Source organism: Hevea brasiliensis, chromosome 9, assembly GCF_030052815.1.
Source record: "Hevea brasiliensis isolate MT/VB/25A 57/8 chromosome 9, ASM3005281v1, whole genome shotgun sequence".
NCBI classification, from domain to species: Eukaryota; Viridiplantae; Streptophyta; class Magnoliopsida; order Malpighiales; family Euphorbiaceae; genus Hevea; species Hevea brasiliensis.
In genome coordinates, this window is record NC_079501.1 from 19,869,970 (window position 1) to 19,892,732 (window position 22,763).

The window sequence follows — 22,763 nt, forward strand, 5'->3', positions numbered from 1 at the left end:
ATCTTCTTAATTTTATTTGTTTGGGGTTAATTAAAAAAAATTGCTAAGACTGTATAAATAAAATATAAATATAAAAAAATATTTTTCTATAAAAATAGAAAATATTTTATTATATTTTAATTTTTGATATGCTAAATGAGGTTGTATTTTAATTTTTGAAAATTTTAATTACTCAATTTTTTAAAAATTAATATAATATATGAATTGTAAAAAATTGTGTTGGCAAGCCATGTGTGGACACTTGCAGAAACAAACTCATTTCAATTGTAAATCTTCGCACTGACAAACACACACACACACACACACACACACAAAGCGCAGACACGCACTCTCTCTCTCTCTCTCTCTCTCTCTCTCTCTCTCTCGTCACTTCTTGCTCCTCTTTTCGACTCTCCCTTACACTGTACACACTTCTTGCGCCTCTCTTCGGTCCCCAATAAAGCTTTCTCTCACTTTCAGGACAAAATCACAGAGAGAAAGTAATCGACGAAGATGGGGGACCCACTGGAGAGATTGGGATCCGAGACTGCCATGGCTGGCCTCGAATCCGCCATCAAGGAGGACCTCTGCATGGAGATCGACCCGCCTTTTCGAGAGAGCGTCGCCTCTGCCGAGGACTGGCGGAGGGCTCTAAACAAGGTGGTCCCTGCTGTTGTTGTTCTCCGGACAAATGCTTGCCGCGCATTCGATACTGAGTCCGCCGGTGCTAGTTATGCTACCGGGTTTGTGGTGGATAAGCGTCGGGGAATCATTCTCACTAATCGCCACGTCGTCAAGCCCGGTAGGCTTATTTGTATGTGAAATTATTAGAACTGATTGGTTTATGTAAATGTATGGATTAGTTGAGGTTCAATTGATCCTTCTTGTTTGGTTGATGAAAGTGTTGCATTTTTACCCTTTTGGGTTTGTTTATAGCATGTGAAAGCCAGAAACGTTGTAATACTTATTTTACTTGTTGCTTGAGGAAATGAAGGGAATCAGGTCGTCTTGGGTTCGTACCCTAGGATGTGAAAGATAAAAAAACTTTGTATTGTGTACCTTGATTGTTGCTTGAGGAAATAGGGGAATGAAGGAATTGATTTCTTTTTCAGTTCTAAGGCAATTAATGCTACTGCTTTTGGAGTGTGAACTTACAGTGAAAATGGTTTAAACTGCAAGTTTATATGCTCTGATTGTTTTTCCCTCCAACTTCCCTTCCCTTTTGTTCTGTTTTTCTTTGGGAAAACACTTGCCTACACCAAGAGTTCTACACAAAATCAATAGAGGATTGCCAAGTAGCTTGAGTGCTTTACAGTTGGCTAATGAGTAATTGCTCGTACCTTGATTATTATACACTCTTCCATACCTGGCATTCATCTATTGATTTGGTGTAAAATACCTACTGTAGCTAACAGTTTGTCTTTTGTTTGTTTGAAGTGGAACGAAAAAATGGATTAGTTTAATTGTAAGGAGTTGCTGTCGTCTATTCTGATTTACCCTACTTGTCAGTGTTTATGGTGAAGTTGTTATTGAATACAGCATTCTAACTGACGTACTTAGAAATGGTTTTAGTTCAACCCCTAAAGTAAAGAAGAGCTACATCCCACCTCTCTCTTCTGGGTTATGAGGTTTCATTGTTGCAGGTTTGATATTTCTGGTGCCTGCCATGTTGCTTAGCTCAATGCTGAAGTTTTTGAACTGCCTTAATGTCATTCTGAATATTTTGTGTTCTAACTTGAATATTTATGGTGTGGAATTGGTCTCAAACAGAGTTGAATGGTAAAAAAGGATTCATATAGTCACCCCAAGTAGTTTGGGGTATGGTAAAAAATGATCCATATAGCCACCTCAAGTAGTTTAGGGTTAAGGCTTAGGGAGTGGTTGGTATCAAGTTAACAAGGGGGTAATTATTACTCTTATAACTTTTAATGCTCATTAATTTTGTTTGGATACTTTAAAGAGAATAGGTTAAAATATTATGCCTTCTTGAGGGGTGGTTAAATGTTAACCTTGAGGGGTTTAGGTTAATAATTATCCTCTTTAAAGATTAAAACTTACAAGGGTAACATTTACGCCATGATTTTTTAACCTTCTAACAAACACACCCTTAGTTGTTTTTGTTGTGAACTTGAATATATTTGTTTCAATTTATCATAAGATAGTGGCAATGTTTAGTAACAAATTTAGGTATGTTTTGGTTAGCAAAATTATCATTATAAATTTATAACCATTCCTTCATAGGTTAGAGTCAGATGAAATGACTTTTGCTATGCAGGACATGTTGCAGGTGCTTGGTTTGTGACTGTGAATGAAACTATGAATTGAACGGATTGGAGGGAAAAATTAAAATGTCTTTTGGGAAAAAAAAAAGATTTAAAAAAACTCTTGCATTGGATAGAAGTAGGTGTTTGCATTCTGAAGAAGTATGGGAGGTTTTTATTATTGTAGTTCAGAAAACATAAAGGGTATTTTGCTATTCTGTCATGGTAATTTTCATTTAACTGTGCCATGATACAATTAGAATGGGAAACAATATTTATTTGTGGATGTATAAAAAAGAAGATAAAACCTTTATGTTTTCAGAAATCTATATAAACCTTTATGTTTTTGGAAACACACACACGTGCACACACAGAGACATACATACGTGTAGATATGAGTGCATGTATTTCTGAGCAGCTTATCAGAACGTTGTTTGATAATTTGTCTAAGCAATGTTCTTTGAATTTTTTATCATATTCTTTTTCTTTTTTTTTTGAAATGTGCTGGAAATAATAATTTTATTCAAGGGATAATCTACCTAGGATGAACATTCAATTGTTTGAGAATAAATAAAAATTGATAAAATATACCTTTATATATATATATATATATATATATATATATATATATGTATGTATATATAATGCTATGTAAAATTTAAAAATAGATAATCAGCTATAGACACAATGATAAACTTTTCTGATATACCCAATAAAAAAGAAGAAAGAAAAAACACAAATGATGAAGAATTTTAGTTATTTTCCAGCAAGCAAAGAGATTATGGCTATATATCCTTATCAATATGGAACCTTTTACTATTTAAGTTGAAAATTAATAGCCTCACTTAAACCCTTTTTAAATTGTTTAAATTTTCTTTTATTCTCGGTTTTGTAGGACCTGTTGTTGCAGAGGCTATGTTTCTAAACCGTGAGGAAATTCCTGTGCATCCTATTTATAGGGATCCTGTAAGTGTAAACTTTTCTCTTTCAAAATTTATTTATTTGAATCTTTTGTTATTGACATGCTTTTTGTAACTGCTGGACAAACCATAAGCAATAGTTTCCCTGGCATGAAAAAGAATAATTTTGGGAAGTGGAAGAATCTGACATGGGAGGAAATCTCCCTTAGAAGTACTTTATGAAGGTGATTTCTGTAGTTATTACTTGTTAGGTAATAAATCTCTGGCAGATGGTGCAATCTGCATGCAGTATTAACTAAAGGAGCTTTAGAAATTTAAGTTAAAAGAAAAGGGGGAAAATATGAATTTAAAAATCCAAAAATATCTATATATACTAAAATGAGTTTGACTAGTTAATCATTGAAGAGATTAATAATTAGGAAAAATAGGTTGACCAGAAATCCTTGATATAACCTCTAGTTTTAAGCATGCAACTCCATCACATGCTGTGTGATTTCTTTCCAACCTGACTGTGTAAAATCAACAATATATTACTCATTGCACTGAACCTTCTCACAAATCTCCAGAAATAATTGGTTAAGTGAGCATCCTTGGCATCACTAGATTGATTGCTTGGTCCTGAACTAATCTTGCATTAGTAACTTTCTTTGACATCATCAAATTGATAGTTTGATGCTGAAGAAAGATAACCAAATATGAAATGCAATAAAAAGTTGTCCAATGTCAATGCAATTAGATTGCATTGAATAGCGGATATCCATGCAAAACCAGTGTTGTTGAAGGTGGCATGCACATTTAAATGCCAAAGACCCTTGGAGTCTAAGTGCAAGGTTCAAAGCTTAGGCATTCACATAAGTGAAAATAGGAGCACTTTATTTTTATTTATTTATTTTTTTTTTTGGGAAATAAGCTGTATGATATTTTATATGGAAGGGTGATTCAGCTAGCTAACCTAACTTTAAATAGGTTGTAGAATAGATGAGAAAAATATTTATCCAATTGCCTATGTATGGTTTAACAACACTGCAAAACATGAGACCACTGGCAGAACTCTGACTGTCCGTATGTTCTTCCATGAGAGATCATTAGTTGTCACTCATGCAACATAAAACAATAAGATTTCATTTCAAATTTTTATTGCTAACAGTTTGCAAATTATTACATCTTCCTCTATTAGTATTTAAATGCTAAGATGAATTAGCACTAAATATAAAATAAAGTTTTTCACTACTTAGAGAAGTTGGAGCTGCTAAGATGCATTTCAACAAGTTCAGTAAGGAAAGCACTTATGACTTGCATAACAAAAAGAAAAAATGAAAGGTAAGAAAAAAAAATGTCCTGATATTTTGGAGTGTTTATTCGCTTGAAATGGAGAATATTTGGTGAGAGAAAGGGTGTCAAAGTCCTCTAGAACAGTGCGTTCTTTGTGGTAATGTGGAGTATTTGGATGGAGAAAAATGCCCATATTTTCAAGTGCCAAGTTTGTTTTTGAATCTATTAGTGAGAGTAGTTTTCTTGACTTCTCTGTGGGATTCTATTTTTGGGGATTTTGGACGATTGCTATTTCAGTATGATTGGAGGGTACCATTTATTCACCTTTTGTTTTCATATTTTTTGCTTAGTTTAGGATGATTCCTTATCCTCCAAGTTGGCAACCTTATTCTTTCTCTTTCATAATATTTCTTTTCTTGTAAAAAAAGTCATGGCTATGCATTTTCATTGGACATCCCTTTTAGAATGAGTAGGGTGATTGTTGATCAAATTTGAACCCATGCTTGCATGTATGTGACTTGTTGTTTGGTTTTTAACATTTTGCATTTTTTCCAGGTTCATGATTTTGGCTTCTTTCGTTACGATCCTGGTGCAATCCAATTTCTGAACTATGAGGAAATTCCTCTTGCCCCTGAGGCTGCTTGTGTTGGACTTGAAATCAGGGTTGTTGGTAATGATAGTGGTGAAAAGGTATTTCCTTGCGTGAAATATGAAGTTTTTCTATTTTGATGATGCTTTGTTACATCTCTAATTGAAGGATTTTGTAATTTACATCTCCAGTTGATGACTGTTCTTTCCTACTCAGTGTTCAGTTTATGTTTCTCACTTTCTCTAGGCCTTGGCACTTTGTTGTCACTGGATTCCAGCTTGGAGTTTTAGGCTTTTAGCTTTTTTCCCCCCTCATTTGTGTCCCTGTCAATATTCCTTTGTTGATTTGAGTATGAATTTGCAGGTTTCTATTTTGGCTGGTACTCTTGCTCGTTTGGATAGAGACGCACCTCACTACAAAAAGTATGTAACATTAAATAATGTTGTCTTTCAATGTCCCCTCATTTTAGGGTGGTACAAATTTGCAGTAATAAGTTAAATGAATTAGGTCTAGCATCATTGCTTCCATCAATGATTATTGTGCACATGGTACCCTATGGTGGCTTTTTTTTTTGGCTTGTTGACTGTCAATTGCTTATTCCCTTTTTTTTTTAAGGTAAAATGTAATGCATTGACAATTTGTTCCTAAATATATTTTACATTTTTATTTAAAAATGATATAGAGGATGATTTGTATGAAATATGGGGTGGTTACCAAACAGCTGTTCTGACCATATCAATTATTTGACATAATTCGTGGATCTTATCTTTATGCTAATTCAAAAGTGATTATATATAATTTAGTCTCTTGCGACATGCAAGTATTCTATGAGTGATCTTAGATAGAGAAAGAATGGATGGCAAACTGGTGTTTTGGCATTTATATTGGGATAGATATGATTGTGCCCAGTTTGGGTAAATTATAAAATTTGTCCCTCAACTTTTGGGGTAGTTTCATGTCAGTCCCCCAACTTCAATTTATTGCTATAAAATACTTAAAATTGATGCATAAAAAATCCTTTGTCCAAAATCTGGCCATTCCTCTGGCAAATTGTGCACGTGGCTTATCCATGTGTCATTAAAAAATAATAAAAAAATTTAGCCAACTCGATTAAAATCCTTCTCTCTTCCTTTATCTCCCCCTTATACTTCCTTTTTCTTTGTTCAAGCATGATGAAGAAATCTGCATTATAAAAAGAAAACTTTCCCATCTTCAATCTCTCACAACATCTCTTATAGGTAATCAGATAAGAATGCTTTCTATTATGCTTTGAGGCAAATCACTAATCAAATTCAAAGCCTCAACATCACCCTTTATTACACCCTACTTATTCTTTCTCTTCATCGGCTTTAAGACAGCAAACTGATGAAAACCCAATTTTTCTTCATTTAAAATTTCCCCTCTTTTCTTGGCAACCAAGCAGAAACACCCAAAGAGAACTGAATAAAGTTGTGAAATTTCACAATTGGATCAAGGAAAGAACCAACTTTGAAAAAAGTGAATTGTCACAAAGTTCGAATGGATGGGTCAGTGGTAGAGAAATAAGAATCGGAAGGGACTGATGAGGCCTGGGGGTCACATCTGAGGAAGGAGAGTTGAGAGAATGAGAGTGAGAGAGAGAACTTAGCAGAAGAGAGTTGAAAGCAGAGGCACAGGCTGCAATAATCGATTTGTGGAAGAGAGGAGATTTCAGTCTTTAGTTGGCAGAGAAGAGATTAGGAGGATGGTGGTGGGTGGTGCTGTGATGGGTTTGAATATGGGTATTGGTCAAGGGGGGTGTGAATGTGCAGAGGAGGAGCTGTCAGTGTATGGGGGTTGCGGCATTTGAAGGGCAGGTCGGTCTGGCCATGTGAGAGGGATGAGCGTAGGTGGGCTGGCTGTGTGAGTAGCCGGTGTCAGAGAGAGGGATGAGGGCTTCAGTCTGCTATGTGGGTTTTGGGGAAGCTAACTGGTGAGGAGAAGGGTGATGGCAGGTAGGTTACATGGAGGACAGAGAAAGGATTTATTACATGTTTGCTAAATTGTATATTTTTTTTAATTTTTTGATGCCACGTGTACAATTTGCTGGAAGAATGGCTGGATTCTAGCCAATGGGATTTTTGATGCATCAATTTTAAAGTTATGCGATTTTAGAGCAACAAATTGAAGTTGGGGGACGAATTGTATAATTTACACTACCCAATTTAATGATGAAGCCTTCTTTTGCTAATTGTGTTATCTTATTGTACTGCTCAGTGACACATTTGCAATTTTTTTTATGGGCTGAATTTTGTTGATGTTTTGTTAGAATTGTGTTAACTATGATTGTTCCTTGGTGTAGGGATGGGTATAATGACTTCAATACATTCTACATGCAAGTAAGTAGCTCAATTCTGGATACCAGCAATCACATATTTTCAAATAGTTCAATAAGTGGGTCACCTATAATTTCATTTTTTTTTTTTTTTTTGCATGATCCAATCATGGGACTTGAGTTTCTCTAGTATGGGCATCTCATGGGTGTTGGGGAGTGAGCTAAATTAAACTCAACTCAACTAAACTCAACTAAGCCTTTATCCCAAAAATTTGGGGTCGGCTATATGGATTCGCTTTTTCCACTCTGAACGATTTTGGGTTAAATCCTCAGAAATGTGTAATGCTTCTAAGTCATGCTGTACTACTCTCCTCCAAGTCAATTTAGGTCTACCCCTTTTTTTCTTTCTATCCTCTAGCCTAATGTGCTCTACTTGTCTAACTGGAGCCTCCGTATGTCTACGCTTCACATGACCAAACCACCTCAATCTCCCTTCTCTCAACTTATCTTCAATTGGCACCACTCCTACCTTTTCTCTAATACTTTCATTACGGACTTTATCTAGTCTAGTATGACCACTCATCCACCTTAACATTCTCATCTCTGCAACTCTTATCTTAGATGCATACGACTCTTTCAGTGCCCAACACTCACTACCATATAGCATAGCCGGTCGTATGGCTGTACGGTAAAATTTTCCTTTTAATTTATTGGGAATCTTACGATCACATAAAACTCCCGTGGCACGTCTCCACTTCAACCATCCGGCTTTAATCCTATGACTAACATCCTCCTCACATCCCCCATCTACTTGAAGGACTGAGCCTAGATATTTAAAGTGATTACTTTGGGACAGTGCCACTCCATTCATTAAAGACTATGGATATTATTAATGAATAATGAGTAGTGAGTGGCTTTAGTGCCACATCCTTAATTTTTTTGAATGTATTTGTGATGAAAAACACTTCTCTTGATTTTGCTAATCATGTGCTCAAGGTTGTTAATTAGTGGCATATTTTTCTGGTACCATGCAGCTTGCCAATTGTTACTATTTTGACTTGTTTCTTTACTTTTAGGCTGCATCTGGGACTAAGGGTGGTTCAAGTGGTTCACCGGTAATTGATTGGCAAGGCAGGGCAGTGGCCTTGAATGCTGGCAGCAAGTCTTCTAGTGCTTCTGCATTTTTCTTACCTTTAGAACGAGTGAGTGTCTTTATTCTTTATGTTTTAAGTTAATTTGCTTAACCTTTATGAATGCTTTTATGATTAACTAAAATGGGGTGTAATTGTTTCAACTTTCAAGTCTTCTAGGTGCATATCCTAAGTATAGTTGCTCGGTGTACCTTAGGCTAAGGATCAGCTCAGTGCGTGTAGGCCTTGGACTTCAAACTTCTGCCTAAGCATGTTGAAGGCGCTGTTTTAATTGATTGATAAATGCTTAGTATTTTAAATTGGATTTTATCCTTTGTCGCATATAAGTATTAAGGGATCCTCACATTAATTGGCTTTGAGTTAGGGCTTAGTAATTGTGAACCTTTCCATCTAATATTTGGGCTGTTTGCTTTTAACATGGCATGAAAGTCTGATTTGTGAACTTCCCATATTAGGTCTATGTCTCCTTTTTCATGTAAATATATTTATCTCAGTTTTAGTTTCATTTGGTTTCATTTAAATTGGTTTTACATGTGAAGGGGGTATGGAGGACAGGAGTTCCACTTTCTTAGCTACTAAAATCTGATATGACTTAATATGATGTATGGATCTTCTGCTTAGTTTGAGCTTTCTGGGTTGGATGTTTTAACAAAAAGTTTGATAGAATAAGGGTAAAGACTTGTGTATATAGGAAATGCACAAAGAATGCACAAAAAAGCAAAATCCTTACTTCTAGAAAGATGAGAAGTTACAAGTGATTGTGGGGCATGAATAGATTGAGTTATATCATTTGATCAATTGCCATGAATCTTCTGAGGCGTGTTCTCACTTCTCAGCCATGTACAGGTGGCTGGAGAGGTGGGAAGCTGTAATTAGTTTTGCTTTATGGCACCGATGATTAGCAGCCAACTCTTGACAATCCTTAGCCAATGAATCTTTCACTCCGAGTTTCAAATTGATTTTGCATAGCTGCATCATTTCCTTTTCAATTTCTATTTGATGTTGTGTTAGATTGTGAGGGACAACTGCTTTAATTTTATTTGATGGTGGTAATAGGCATTCAAGTGTCATAGAGAAACTAAGCACATCATGTGATGCATAGGCTGATAAAGTTAATAACTGAAAACGGAAGTTGAATCCAGTATAATTCAAAGAACAAAAGGTGAAATTAGCTAAGGAAGCTGATGGTTACCTCAAAGCATTTTCTTTAAACCTGATTGGATTTTACTTTTTGATTTATTTTCAAACTTTCAATTTGAGCTGAGAGACACTGTTGAATCACAATGTTATTTAATTTGCAGGTTGTTAGGTCTCTAAGATTTCTTCAGAAGGGAAGAGATTCTTATACAAATAGATGGGAGGCTGTTCCTATACCTCGTGGTACGCTCCAGGTTTGTTGTTAATGTTATCCTTTCAGAATTCTGGTCAAATATGTATGACCTTAAATATTTTCAAAATGTTATGTTAATTGTGCTAAACAAAAGGTTAAAGGTTGAATATCTGTTGCTGGATGTTGGGCCTGATTGCTTTTATTCCTAATTTATGTATTAGTAAATGATTCTATAACTGCTATCTAACTCTTCCAGTTTGCTGAAATATCTGCACACTTCTTACCTCCCTGTTTTAAGTGAAAATGTCTTAGCAGTGGTATGAACTATGAAACTTTTTTTTTTTGTTAAACGCAATTGTGACTAATTTTTTTTTAGTAACTAATACATTCTATTTGTGTCATCCTCAAGTATGTACTTTATTCTTTTTAGGGCTTTTTTGACTGATCTTGTAACCATCTTACTACGTAAGTCCTGGATTCCGAGAAAGAGAATGGATCTTCTTTATAATCCGAAGTGAGGTATGACAAAACCATGCTTAACTAGGGTTCTAAATAACGGAATTGGAAATGGAAATGGTGTCATGGAAGCGGACGTATTTTGCCTGCCAATACCGTGAATTTTTCAAATAATTCAGAAAATAACTCAAGTCAACTAAAAACTAAAAATTAAATTAAATACATAATACATTGATTCAATAAACATCAAAAGAAACATTTTATTTTACATTGAAATTTCACTTAAGCAATTAATTTTTAAATATTTAAAATAAAAATCATGCTTGTGTATAAAATATGAATTACCAGCAACCTTTTTTTATGTATAATTGGGCTGACAGTATTAAATCAAATAAGTCCTTAAACATATGCTGTTGTTTTACTGTGAGCTTCAAGTCATTGGGGTATATCAATGAATATCTTATCTCCCAGCTGAAAATTTGTTATTTGAAGGATGATATTTAATACCGTGTTTTACATGCTATACCCCAAAAAAAAAAAAAAAAAAAAAAAGAAAAAAAAGGCCCTAGCTCATGGGCACCAAAGACTTTGAGATGTAACAAATTAAAGGATTTATAGGTTATGATACCATGTTTATGCAGGCAATTTAAAATCTTAAATTAGTTGGAGGAGAGGTCTACATACCCTATGAGGAGATCATGGACTAGATCAATACAGGATTACTTAGCTAATATGGATGCCTAATATATCACATTGAACTTTCAAGAAATTTCTTGTGGTGAAATCAATGGTTTTGGGTGGAAGATAAAGAGTAGCTAGTTGAGAGAAACCCTTTTTAAGTAATGATGTGGATCTCTGATTGTGTAGTAGTATTGATGATGTTTGTCAATTTATGAATTTTTTTAAAATCCTATTATTACTTTGTTGGAGCAATGGAGCAGTATCCTTGAGCAAGTGTTTAAATCTATATAAAACTAAAATAGAATATATGCATTGCAAATTTAGTGATGAAAGGGAAGTGAGGTTAATCTGGACGTGTGCATAGTGTACATTTTTATATTTGTGTTCTATTATACAAAGGAATAGTGACACTGAGGAAGAGATAAACTATAGGATTAAAGGAGGTTGGATGAAATGGAGATATTTGATTTGGCCTGCGGGCCTTATGTGATCATGAAATCCCATATAAATTGAGTGGGGAGTTCTTTAAGATTGTAATTGACATGTATAGAAGAATAGTGTGGCAGGTATGGGGATGCTAAGAGGGAAGTACAAGGACTGAATGTGTTAGACTAGGACAGTGGAATTGGCAACCATTGAAGATAAATCTTAAGAAGGCCATAGGAAATTGTTTGGGCACATCTATCATAGATGATAGACCAACAAATGCGCTGTTGTGGAATTTCTAGCATATTGAAGTCAAAGGATGAATTAATGAAGATGAAGGGTAGACCTAGGATGATGTGGTGGGTGTAAACAGTGAAGTAACAAAGAAGGATTTAGCAATCCTATACCTTTCTCCATATGTAGCCTTAAACAGAGTGGGATGGAGGAAAATGATCCATATGGCTGATGCTCACTGTATTTGGGTTAAGGTTAGTGGAATTACTAAGCTGTAGTCTTTCCCTTTTTGTTATTATTTTAACATTTCCTTTAGAGAAGAACTTAGCTATGAACTTGTAGATTCAATCTATCCTGAACTCCAATGAACTGACTACATGTAAATAATGCCAATAATGACAAAAGCTAATTTGTCTTGATGTTCATAACGTCACATGGTGTATGTTTATTTGTGAAGAAGATGTATGGCTGTTAAATTTCTGCGCACAGGTCCTTTCTTTTTTTCCTTTCCTGGTGAAAATTCCCATAGTGGTCAATGCATATGAATGAGAGGTGAAAATATAATGATAAAACAAGGAATTGTCGTAAATATTTGTTCCTTGTGGAGGTATAGTGTTTTCTGCATTCACATGCACGTGCTCATGTTTGCATGTGCACACGTTTCAGTCTTGATGTTCATGACTTCACATGGTACATGTTTATTTGGGAAGAAGATGTATGGCTGTTAAATTTCTGCACCCAGGTCCTTTCTGTTTCTTTTTTCTGGTGAAAATTCCCATATTGGCCAATGCATATGAATGAGAGGAGAACATCATAATGACAAAACAAGAAATTGTTGTAAAAATTTGTTCATTGTGGAGATAGAGTAGTATTTTCTGCATTCACTTGCACATGCGTGTGTGCATGCACGCGTGTTTCAGTCATTGCTTTCATATTCCAAACATGTTCAGGGACGGATACAGTTGCCCTCAATGCCCTCAAATTTCCTTTCAAAAATTAATTTTTCTGTGTAAAATTCTAGCATTGCCCCATATTTGAAGGTATTAATTTGCCTCCACACTCAAAGATGTGCCTTATTATTATTTTTTTTTTCGTTAAATAATTTTCTCTTATTCCCATTAATGTTTGGATTATTCATATTTTAGATCCCTGAAATTAATTAATTTGTTATTAATTGAAATAAATTTATTAGTTGAGTGCATATATGAATGAGAATGTGTATTTATATATCTATAAATTGTCCTCACTAACAAGAATTTTTGGATCCATTACTGAACGCGTTTAAGTACATATGATTTGTGGCAATCATTTTGTTTTGTGCAATGAAATGGTTAAAAAGTTAAGTTAATATGAAAGTTTTGTGATCATCAAATGGTTGCTTTACTTGATGTCATTTGGCATTTTTTGCATGATGCTGTATGAATTATTGTTTTATGATTTGGCATCAGTTTTTTATGATATAGGTTACATTTCTCCATAAAGGATTTGATGAGACACGCCGACTCGGTCTTCGTAGTGAAACAGAACAGGTATCTAGTTCTTAAGGTTAGCTGCTCTTTTGTTGGAATGGGTAAAATTTATGAACTGTGGTTCCTAAGTACCTTATTGTTCTTTTGACCATTTTAGATGGTACGGCATGCATCTCCCGCTGGGGAAACTGGAATGCTTGTTGTTGATTCTGTGGTGAGCATCTGCTTTTATGTCTAAATTGTTGAATCAAAGAACAAAATAGAATTGTAGATAATTTGTCCCACATTTTTCAGGTGCCAGGTGGCCCAGCTCATATACAGTTGGAGCCAGGTGATGTGCTTATTCGTGTGAATGGCGAAGTAAGTTATGAATTTAGTCAAATAAAACTTAGTGTTTTATTGTAACTATGTATGCTGGATGACTTTAGGGTATTCTAAATTCTAGTTACTGGATTGCTATCGTAATTGTAAAATTTGAGAATTGAAATCAATATTGTCACTCCATTTCACCTGAACTCTTTCTCTGTCTTAGTGCCTCTCAAGTCTCAGGCATTCATGCAGATTCAACTTTTGCTGTCTTTCTTACATATCATATCCTTTGATACCTTTGAATCCTATTGTAGGTAACTACACAATTTCTGAAATTGGAGACTTTGCTTGATGACTGTGTTAACCATAAAATTGAGTTACAAATTGAAAGAGGCGGCACTTCCTTGACTGTAAACTTGGTGGTAAGACTTTTTTTGTCTTTTGGCTATCACTGTTTCTTTCTTCTTCTTTTGTAAATGCTTAAAATGCTGAATATACTAATGTTGCCTCTTCTCTCTTTTGAAGAGGAATGATTAAATAGTTATCTTGACTGACACTGCTTTTGAAGTCCACTGACTTCAATTTTTTTTTATCCTCATGCCGTAGCATGTTAAATGGACTTGCACAATCATTAATTTTAGCAAGAATTTCTGGCAATTAATACCCTAGTTTTTCAGGATTTGATGTCAACTTTGTTCATCAATTTCATTATTCTGTGTAGTAGGATATTGTGTGTCACTTAACACTGTTGCACTATCTATCATAGAGGGGAAACTAAATATCATCAAGTAAATCAGTTGCTAATGACCATAGCTGAAGGAAGGAGTGCCTACCATGGTGCATGAGAGGTGTTCAAATGGATTAAATGATGGAACTACTTGTTGATTATTTTTTTAATATTTGACATCTTTTTAGTTGTTAGTGTACTGCTTGTGCCAATCAAGGAATTAATAGAAAAAGTGAGTTGTCTGCAGAGCCTTTAAAACAGTAGGAGAATAGCTGCCAAAGGAGCAGATTAAGTTGATGTCATTAAAAGGGGGTCATTTTAAATGGATAATGGGCAATGAAATGCATTCTTCAATCATAGTTTTGACAAATAGGTTTCTTTGACAATCAGTTGTTGGGTGGACAGGTGGATTTATCTGCTTGTTTGCTTGCTTATCATCATCCATATTGTCAGAATGCATGAAATTCTGAAAGGTGTCTAATGATTGTATAGTTGTTTCTCAACATGGCTGCAACAAAGGTGTGGATAGAAATTTGTCAGTTTGCTTTGTATTAGAGTATCTGTTCTCACATGTTAGCTGACCTTTGCTCCAACTGTTAGTTTGTTATTTTCTCCATAAGCTGTAATCTTTTCTCTTTCTTAAAATTTAACATTTATAGCCCATTTATGCTTCAGGTTCAGGATTTACATTCTATAACACCTGACTATTTCTTAGAAGTAAGTGGTGCAGTGATACATCCTCTGTCTTACCAACAGGTATGCTGGATTTTGCTACCTTTTCTTTATGATGGGGTGACACATTTTTTTTTTATATATAAAAATCATATATTACCTCAGATCTTCTTATTCCTCAAGTACCATAAAGTTGTTTCGGTTAAAAAAAGTACCATAAAGTTGAGCATGATTCGATGTATGGTACTTGCTTAGCTTGTTGTGACAGTTGAGGAGTTGATGTTTTGTATTTAACTAACATTTTGTGTTGCATCTCTATCTTATGTGTTTTTGGAGTATTATCATTTACATTCTACAGAACATAACATAAACTATATTGGCATGTTTTGCTGCTGTTGTATATTATAGAAGTTCATATCTTCTAGGCCTCACTATTTTTTCTTGGTGCCTCGTGTTTTCTCTTAGTGATTCTTTTTCCTTGAGTTGGTTAGCTCATTCTTCCACCAGATTTCTTTTTTTTTTTTTCTTTTTTTGAACGATCCTCCACCAGACTTAATTGGAGTGACAGTTGAATTTGCCTGTTTGGTTTGATTTTGGTTTCTACTTTGGCTCATTATTGCCAACATCTTGAACTTGTACCTTTTGTTTGAAACAGGCCAGAAATTTCCGTTTCCAGTGTGGTCTGGTGTATGTTTCGGAACCTGGGTAGGTTTATTGTTTAAAAAAATTTTATTGGTAATTGAATGTGCTGTATATAGCATGTATTTACTTCTGAGTACAAAGTGTTTAATTTCTACATTTTTATTTGTGATTGTTTCTTATTTATATTTATTGTGAGAAGACTTAAAGTATGATAAGATATCTGCATTGAATCCATTGCCAACAATTTCTGATGAATGATTTACTGGAAGGAAAAGTTCTCCTAAAGTTTTAAAATATATTGTTAGGCCTTCTAGTAGCTAGTCCAGGATGGAGAATCTCATGTTTATTCATGAATTTTTTTAATATCTTGCGAGTGTCATGGAGAAGCTCATATTTATACCCAAAACAGTTAGCTGAAGTAGTGATGATTTAGTGTCACACTGCCTCACGGAAAGCTTTACCTTGAATAAAACAGAATGGAGAAAAAGGATTGATGCAATAGACCTCAACTAGTTGGGAACCCTTAGTTTGGATTTTGAAGTTTTCAGTTGGCTGTTACTGTTTTCTTTTTAGTTGGTTTAAATTGGGAATGATTCACATGCCCTTTGTATTGAATTAATCTGTTTTATTTTTTTACTTGCAGATATATGCTATTTAGAGCTGGAGTTCCTCGCCATGCAATCATCAAGAAGTTTGCTAATGAGGAGATATCACAGCTGGATGAACTAATCTCTGCTCTATCTAAGTTATCTAGGGGTGCAAGAGTACCATTAGAATACATAAGCTACGTGGATCGTCATCGAAGGAAGGTATGTGATGTCTGTGGCAACATTTTTCACCAAAAAAATTTTTTTGCGCAAGTCGCTGGCACTTACTATGATAAATCCTTTTGAATCTTAGCATACGATATTAATTTGTCTATCCCTCGCTCCTCACCCTTTCTCTCTGTGTGGGTGTGTATCTGCTTGAATGATAATCTGGTCATTGGGTTGCAGTTTTGAATTAAAGTTGGTTGAAAAGCAGTGAAATAAATTTACAAGTTTTCACTCTTTCTGACCTTGTATTTAATGTTCAAATGTGTGCCTGGCCACTCAAGTGCTATATTATTGTAATTAAATATGGGTTTTGGGCTACTAAGTGATGACCATTGTCCAATAACATACATATTTGCATTATTCTGTGTGGATATGACTAATTCAGATTTGGATATTGGTTGATATTGTGGACTCTTATGGTGCTTGCAGTCTGTCCTGGTTACAGTTGATCGCCATGAATGGTATGCCTCTCCACAGATATACACTCGTGATGACAGCTCTGGTTTGTGGACAGCAAAGCCTGCTATTCAATCTGAGTCCTGGAGGCTATCATCTTCTATTAATGATATTGGACAAGGCCCAACTAGGCAAACTGTTTTGCTGGGTGGAGAAGCAACTCATATAGAAAATGTAAATCAAGATGACAACCCAGAAATGGCTGGTGGTGTTGCAAGTATGGAAACCAGTTCTGAACATTCTTCTGGGGAGCCACATTCCCGGGATGAATCTGATGTTGGAACAAAGAAACGAAGGGTATCAGATTTGCCTGCCAATGGAATTGCTGTTGCTGATGGTTCCATACAGCATGAAACTGGAGAAGTGAAGTTGGACAATCCAAGTCCCATCGAGAATGAAGTTTTAAGAGACTATCAAGGTGCAATTGCACCAGCAGTCAATGCTTCATTTGCAGAAAGTGTGATAGAGCCCACTCTTGTATTGTTTGAGGTAAAAACTTCTTAGTTTAACATTATAGTTGTCCTAAATCAACTGCCCACTTTTGTTGATTGCCTTGGTTTCTATTGTTTCCTCTATTGCTTTGTTAGGCTATTATTTATTTTCATCAGGAAATAATGTTGTTGGTAAAACAGCATGCACCTCTACTTAAACTCTGGTACTAATTAAGTTGGTGAAGCTTTAGCCTTCAAGAAAAGTAGGGTTCTACTTATGCCTTATGTTACAGTATAAGTGAATTTTATGTTACCCTTCCATTTATTTTCACTTTTTTTATGTTTTTTGAATGTTCAATGCTCTGTCAGTATGATTTAGCGTAAAAATAACCTTATGGTTCTGATAACACAAGGGATATTTTATAGTGAAAATAATATTAGGAGAGACTGATTTTATTTAGATCATTTTGCGTCAGATGTTCACTGCATAACATGAGACATGCCATTATTTATTTCCATCTAACGGACACCTTCAGGGACATTGACAATGCTGCGATAGAGCTCCCACTTTGCTTTGTTTTCATCTTGAAGCTCTTATTCATTGTTCATATATTGTGTGCAAGTTTTAAGAGCCATTATTCTATTACCAATCTACCATTTCATTTAGGCATTTTTGTTCCTATAATGCTAATGCTTATGAATCTGTAGGATGTGTCATTCAGTGTTTTCTATTTGTATGGCAGTTTCTTATGAGAGCTTATTTTACATGTGAAAAATAATATCCTCAAAACATAACTTATTGATCTTGATACTCTCAGGTTCATGTTCCACCATCAGTTATGATTGATGGTGTCCATTCGCAACATTTCTTTGGGACTGGTGTTATTATTTATCATTCTCAAGATATGGGATTGGTTGCAGTTGATAGGAATACAGTTGCAATATCTGCATCAGATGTGATGCTGTCCTTTGCTGCTTTTCCTATTGAAATTCCTGGGGAGGTTAAAGTTTTAACAAGTAAATAATTCAAAAAGAAAATGTATACTGTTTTGGCTAATGCATATGTTACATTACAGGTTGTTTTTCTTCATCCTGTCCACAATTATGCTCTCATTGCTTATGACCCGTCGGCCCTAGGAGCTGCTGGTTCCTCAATGGTTCGAGCTGCTGAATTGCTTCCTGGTAGGATCACCTTTCTGCATTTTTGGGGCTAAATATGTACCTAACTTTTTTGAGTTGTATAACTTAGATTCCAAAAGAAGTTTGGTGTTTTTGGTTGGATTCATATTGCCATCTTTGTTTTCTTAGTCAGGACATCTTTGGTTGGTTGGTTGATTAGCAAAATTTTTGTTTGAATGTGGAATTCTTTTTGTTCCTCTTGGCAGAGGCCACCTGTTATTTCTTTTTATCTCTTCATATGCATTCTTTTCCCAAGTACACTATTGCTGTTTTCTGTGAAAATGCTTGCTTTTAAGGATTGATATTTGTGATTTTGGACAGAGCCAGCATTGCGTCGTGGGGATTCGGTCTATCTTGTGGGGTTAAGTAGAAGCCTGCAAGCAACATCTAGGAAATCCATTGTGACGAACCCTTTTGCTGCTTTGAATATTGGCTCAGCTGATTGCCCACGTTATAGAGCAACAAATATGGAAGTCATAGAACTCGATACTGGTGAGGGATTACGTCATAATTGGTCAAAAACTAGAATTGATTGTGTGTTTTAAATGTTTCCTTCTGCATTGTTTCAGATTTTGGGAGCACATTTTCAGGTGTGCTAACTGATGAGCATGGAAGGGTTCAAGCCATCTGGGGAAGCTTCTCAACTCAGGTATCAACTATTAATTTAATACCTGTTATCTGCTTCCTATTTTGGAATAATTATTCGGTGCAACTGGCCAACCGTTGTATGTATAACAAATACACTCCCACCATTGATCTTGTTGGGACCCACAGGGGACCCACTTTGATCAATGTTCAAAACCAAAAAAAAAAGTTATACATACAACGGTTGTATTGAATAAATTTCCTCCATTTTGACATATTTTGATGCTTTGTTCTCTATTCCAGTTGAAATATGGTTTCAGTACCTCAGAAGATCATCAATTTGTTAGAGGCATCCCTATTTATACAATCAGTCAAGTTCTTGACAAAATTGTAAATGGTGCAAATGGCCCACCTCTACTCATAAATGGTGTCAGAAGGCCAATGCCACTTGTCAGGATTATGGAGGTTGAGCTTTATCCTACTCTGCTTTCAAAGGCACGGAGTTTTGGTTTGAGCGATAATTGGGTCCAAGTATGTGTTCTCAACATCTAACTCACTTTCTTGTGAAATGTGAACTAATGTAGTCATATTTTATTTAGAGTAAATCTTTGATGCATATGATGTATAGAGTTGTGGAATTTGACCATTTTTATGGTTGGTTAACTGAACAATGTTTCTTATATTTGCAATTTCTTCTATTAATCTATGCCATTGGAGAAGCACAAAAACTAGAGTTTGCTGGTTTATACAAAGTGCATGTCTGACTAATTGTATTTTTCACTTTATATGAACAATATCTTAATTCATAAGTTGATAGCTGAAGCTTGCTTGCTTGTTTTGTTAGCTCTAGATACTGTATTAATGCTCTAGTAATAGTGACACTATTGGCGCTTCTTCATAAGTTACCATTTAACTATTTGCTGATGACTTTTTTGGTTCTCGAGCTGTATAAGTGTTCTTGGAACTTCATTTACATATTTATTAAAGCATAGGACATGGATGCCCTGTCATCGACTAATGGTCAATATATCTTCTAGGCTCTTGTCAAGAAAGATCCAATTAGACGACAAGTTTTGCGTGTCAAAGGCTGCTTGGCTGGATCAAAAGCTGAAAATCTATTGGAGCAAGGGGACATGGTTTTGGCAGTCAACAAAGAGCCTGTCACTTGCTTCCGTGATATAGAAAATGCTTGCCACGCTTTAGACAAGATCAGCGACAATGAAGGGAAACTTAGCATGACCATTTTTCGACAGGCAAGAAATGGATATGTTCTATGTATCCTTCTGTTTTTTGCTCTCATTTGTCAGTCCAATCAACATTGTGTGGCTATATTGTTTATAAGCATAATGAAGTGACCATGTTCTTGCTGTTTTTGCAGGGACGTGAAATTGATCTTGTTGTGGGAACAGATGTTAGGGATGGGAATGGTACAACACGTGTAATAAATTGGTGTGGTTGCATTGTTCAGGATCCTCATCCAGCGGTTCGTGCTCTTGGATTTCTTCCTGAAGAGGGTCACGGTGTGTATGTGGCTCGGTAAGAATTTTTCTTCAGTTGCAAAAATCTTCCAGCTTTCTTTGATTTGAGAATTGAGACAACCGTGGGAATAGAATTTGGCCTGGCCTGATGGGATCTGAAGGCATTATGCCGATTTCTTTGTAAAGTTTCTACTAAATATATTAATGTGCTATAGCTCATCTGCCTGGGTACGGTACAGCTGCATTGATGTCCAGGAATGTGTAGGAAGGTTTCCGTTTAATCAGTTTGCACGACTGAATCCAGGCCTCCTTTTTTTTTCTGGGTTCAAATAAAATATATTGAAAGGCAATGCTGAATGGAAAGAAACTGATCATAAAACTGTAAAATAACCGCAAGCTCTCTTTTCATTCTTTCCGTGTGTCTTTGTAGTCCCCTCTCTGTCTTCTCCATGGATAAGGAATATTAAGAGGCAACTTTGAAAAATATATTAGCTGATATCTGTCTGTTAATTTGGGGACAGCTCATAAGTCATGCCTGAAAATTTCAGCTTATTGAATAATTCCAACTTCCTGTTGATTTTTTTAGGTGGTGTCATGGAAGCCCTGTGCACAGATATGGTCTTTATGCTCTTCAATGGATAGTTGAAATTAATGGGAGACCAACGCCTCATTTAGATGCTTTCATTGATGTGACAAAGGTATATCTACCTACTGTTTGGATGTAACAGTAATGAGAATTTACAGCTCAAATGTCAGAGCAAGACAGACTGGTCTTTTTTTTTTTTCCTTATTTGCGTATTTAGATTACTGCTTAAATATTGATTTAGATGCACATGGTTGAATTAATGCTGTCATAATTTATCAGGAATTAGGGCATGGGGAGTTTGCCCGTGTAAGGACTGTACACCTAAATGGGAAGCCTCGAGTGTTGACTTTGAAGCAAGATCTACATTACTGGCCTACGTGGGAACTGAGATTTGACCCCAATACTGCAATGTGGATTAGGCAAACAATCAAGGCATTGGACTAGAGTAGAGGGACAATCAAGGAGTTTGCTCTAGCGGCGCATATTTTACTTTAGGAACGAACTGCTGCTGATTTGAAGAATTGAAAGAGTATTCAGAGCTGGGCAATACAGGTTTAACAATTAGGTGTCTGATAGTTCACGGTATTTCTGGAGTTGGTGATGTACCATATAGCTTTCACATTTACAATCATTGTGATACATATTAGAAAAAGCAGTACATATTGAAACTGAATGGTGAGGGGGGTGGGGTGGGTGGGGAAGAGAGGAGGAAATAAAACTAGAATATTTTAGGCCCTTTTCATTTGGTAGTGAGAATACGCAAGTTATGCCAAAATTACTACTACGCTGGAAACATCTCTCAACACCCTTTGTAGTCTTGCGTTTGGCTTTCTATATGCTATGGTGGTACCCTTTCTGTGTTTCCATTTAATTTGTAGCTTAAAAAAATATTTTCTGAACTCCAGGGTCTTGTTTATATTTCTTAAATGCCGTAGATATTTAACCCCTTTTTTTTTTTAAGTTCAGTGCTAAACTCGTAATAGATCACAATATAACCAAGTTCCTTTTTTTAAAAAAGAAAAAAAAAAAGTTCGACGTATATATTTTTTGGACTACTAAAATATAAATAAATTAAAATTCAGGTAACATTACATCTATTATACATTTTATTTAGTGTACTTTGTGTATATGCAATATGCATCCACATTAATTCATTCTTCATAGTTTTAGGACACCATCTCTTCTGCAGGTGGAGGAAAACGTTCAGTTGTGCGTCTACTTGGAGAAATTATTTAATAAAATGGTGATTCTATATAGGTATATGGAATGGCATGCTAATAATAATAGAGTTTAATAAATTTCCGTACGACCCGTATGTCAAAAACTTTTTTTTTTTTAATTATAATTATCTTTTTTCCCTATATATTAATTTGTAATTGGATTGCCATTTTATATATCAACATTACGTGGAATAGCATATGGATTACATGATTACTCATGTACTTGTGCTGATGGAGGTGGCAGCAGAAGAAAAGGCAAAGGGATGGTTCTTGAGTTGATTTTGATTTGGCAGGAAAATTCAACAATAAAAATATAAATGTTAGAGCATATGCTGCTTGGCTTAATGTTTTGACGACTAAGATTTCCATTTAGATGAGTTAATGATCTTTAAAAAAAATTCATTATAACTCATATTGCATATATTATGCTGTATCTTATCGCTCATGTTAGTGAGAGGTTTTTTTTTTTTTTAATAATTTATTTGTGTTAAAGTATATGGGCACATTTAATTATGTAATTTTTATTGTCTTAAATTATGTATATTTAGGTTAGGTACATGGTCTCTATCAATATATTTTTAAAAAAAAATTATTTGTACATA

The 22,763-nt window shown here is 35.2% G+C and overlaps 1 protein-coding gene across 1 annotated transcript; it reads left to right on the forward strand.

Moving 5' to 3' along the window:
• The first annotated feature begins 235 nt into the window (after positions 1-235).
• Positions 236-21,840, forward strand: LOC110656084 (protease Do-like 7). The gene is made up of 24 exons (XM_058153318.1): positions 236-781; positions 3,136-3,206; positions 4,988-5,122; positions 5,385-5,443; positions 7,342-7,378; positions 8,391-8,516; positions 9,767-9,856; positions 13,056-13,121; positions 13,219-13,275; positions 13,356-13,421; positions 13,685-13,792; positions 14,773-14,853; positions 15,425-15,474; positions 16,055-16,220; positions 16,656-17,171; positions 17,932-18,114; positions 18,190-18,295; positions 18,614-18,784; positions 18,862-18,941; positions 19,181-19,408; positions 19,915-20,130; positions 20,256-20,413; positions 20,942-21,053; positions 21,221-21,840. Exons 1-24 carry the CDS (start codon positions 493-495, stop codon positions 21,383-21,385), a joined length of 3,336 nt encoding a protein of 1,111 aa, XP_058009301.1. The 5' UTR covers positions 236-492; the 3' UTR covers positions 21,386-21,840.
• Positions 21,841-22,763: the final 923 nt, after the last annotated feature.

Bases quoted from the DNA above. Each gene is read 5' to 3' on its own strand.
- LOC110656084 (XM_058153318.1), top strand. From the start codon at position 493: ATGGGGGACCCACTGGAGAGATTGGGATCCGAGACTGCCATGGCTGGC. The intron at 8,517-9,766 runs GTGAGTGTCTTT...TTTAATTTGCAG, and splicing joins TTTTCTTACCTTTAGAACGA to GTTGTTAGGTCTCTAAGATT. The intron at 17,172-17,931 runs GTAAAAACTTCT...TGATACTCTCAG, and splicing joins CCACTCTTGTATTGTTTGAG to GTTCATGTTCCACCATCAGT.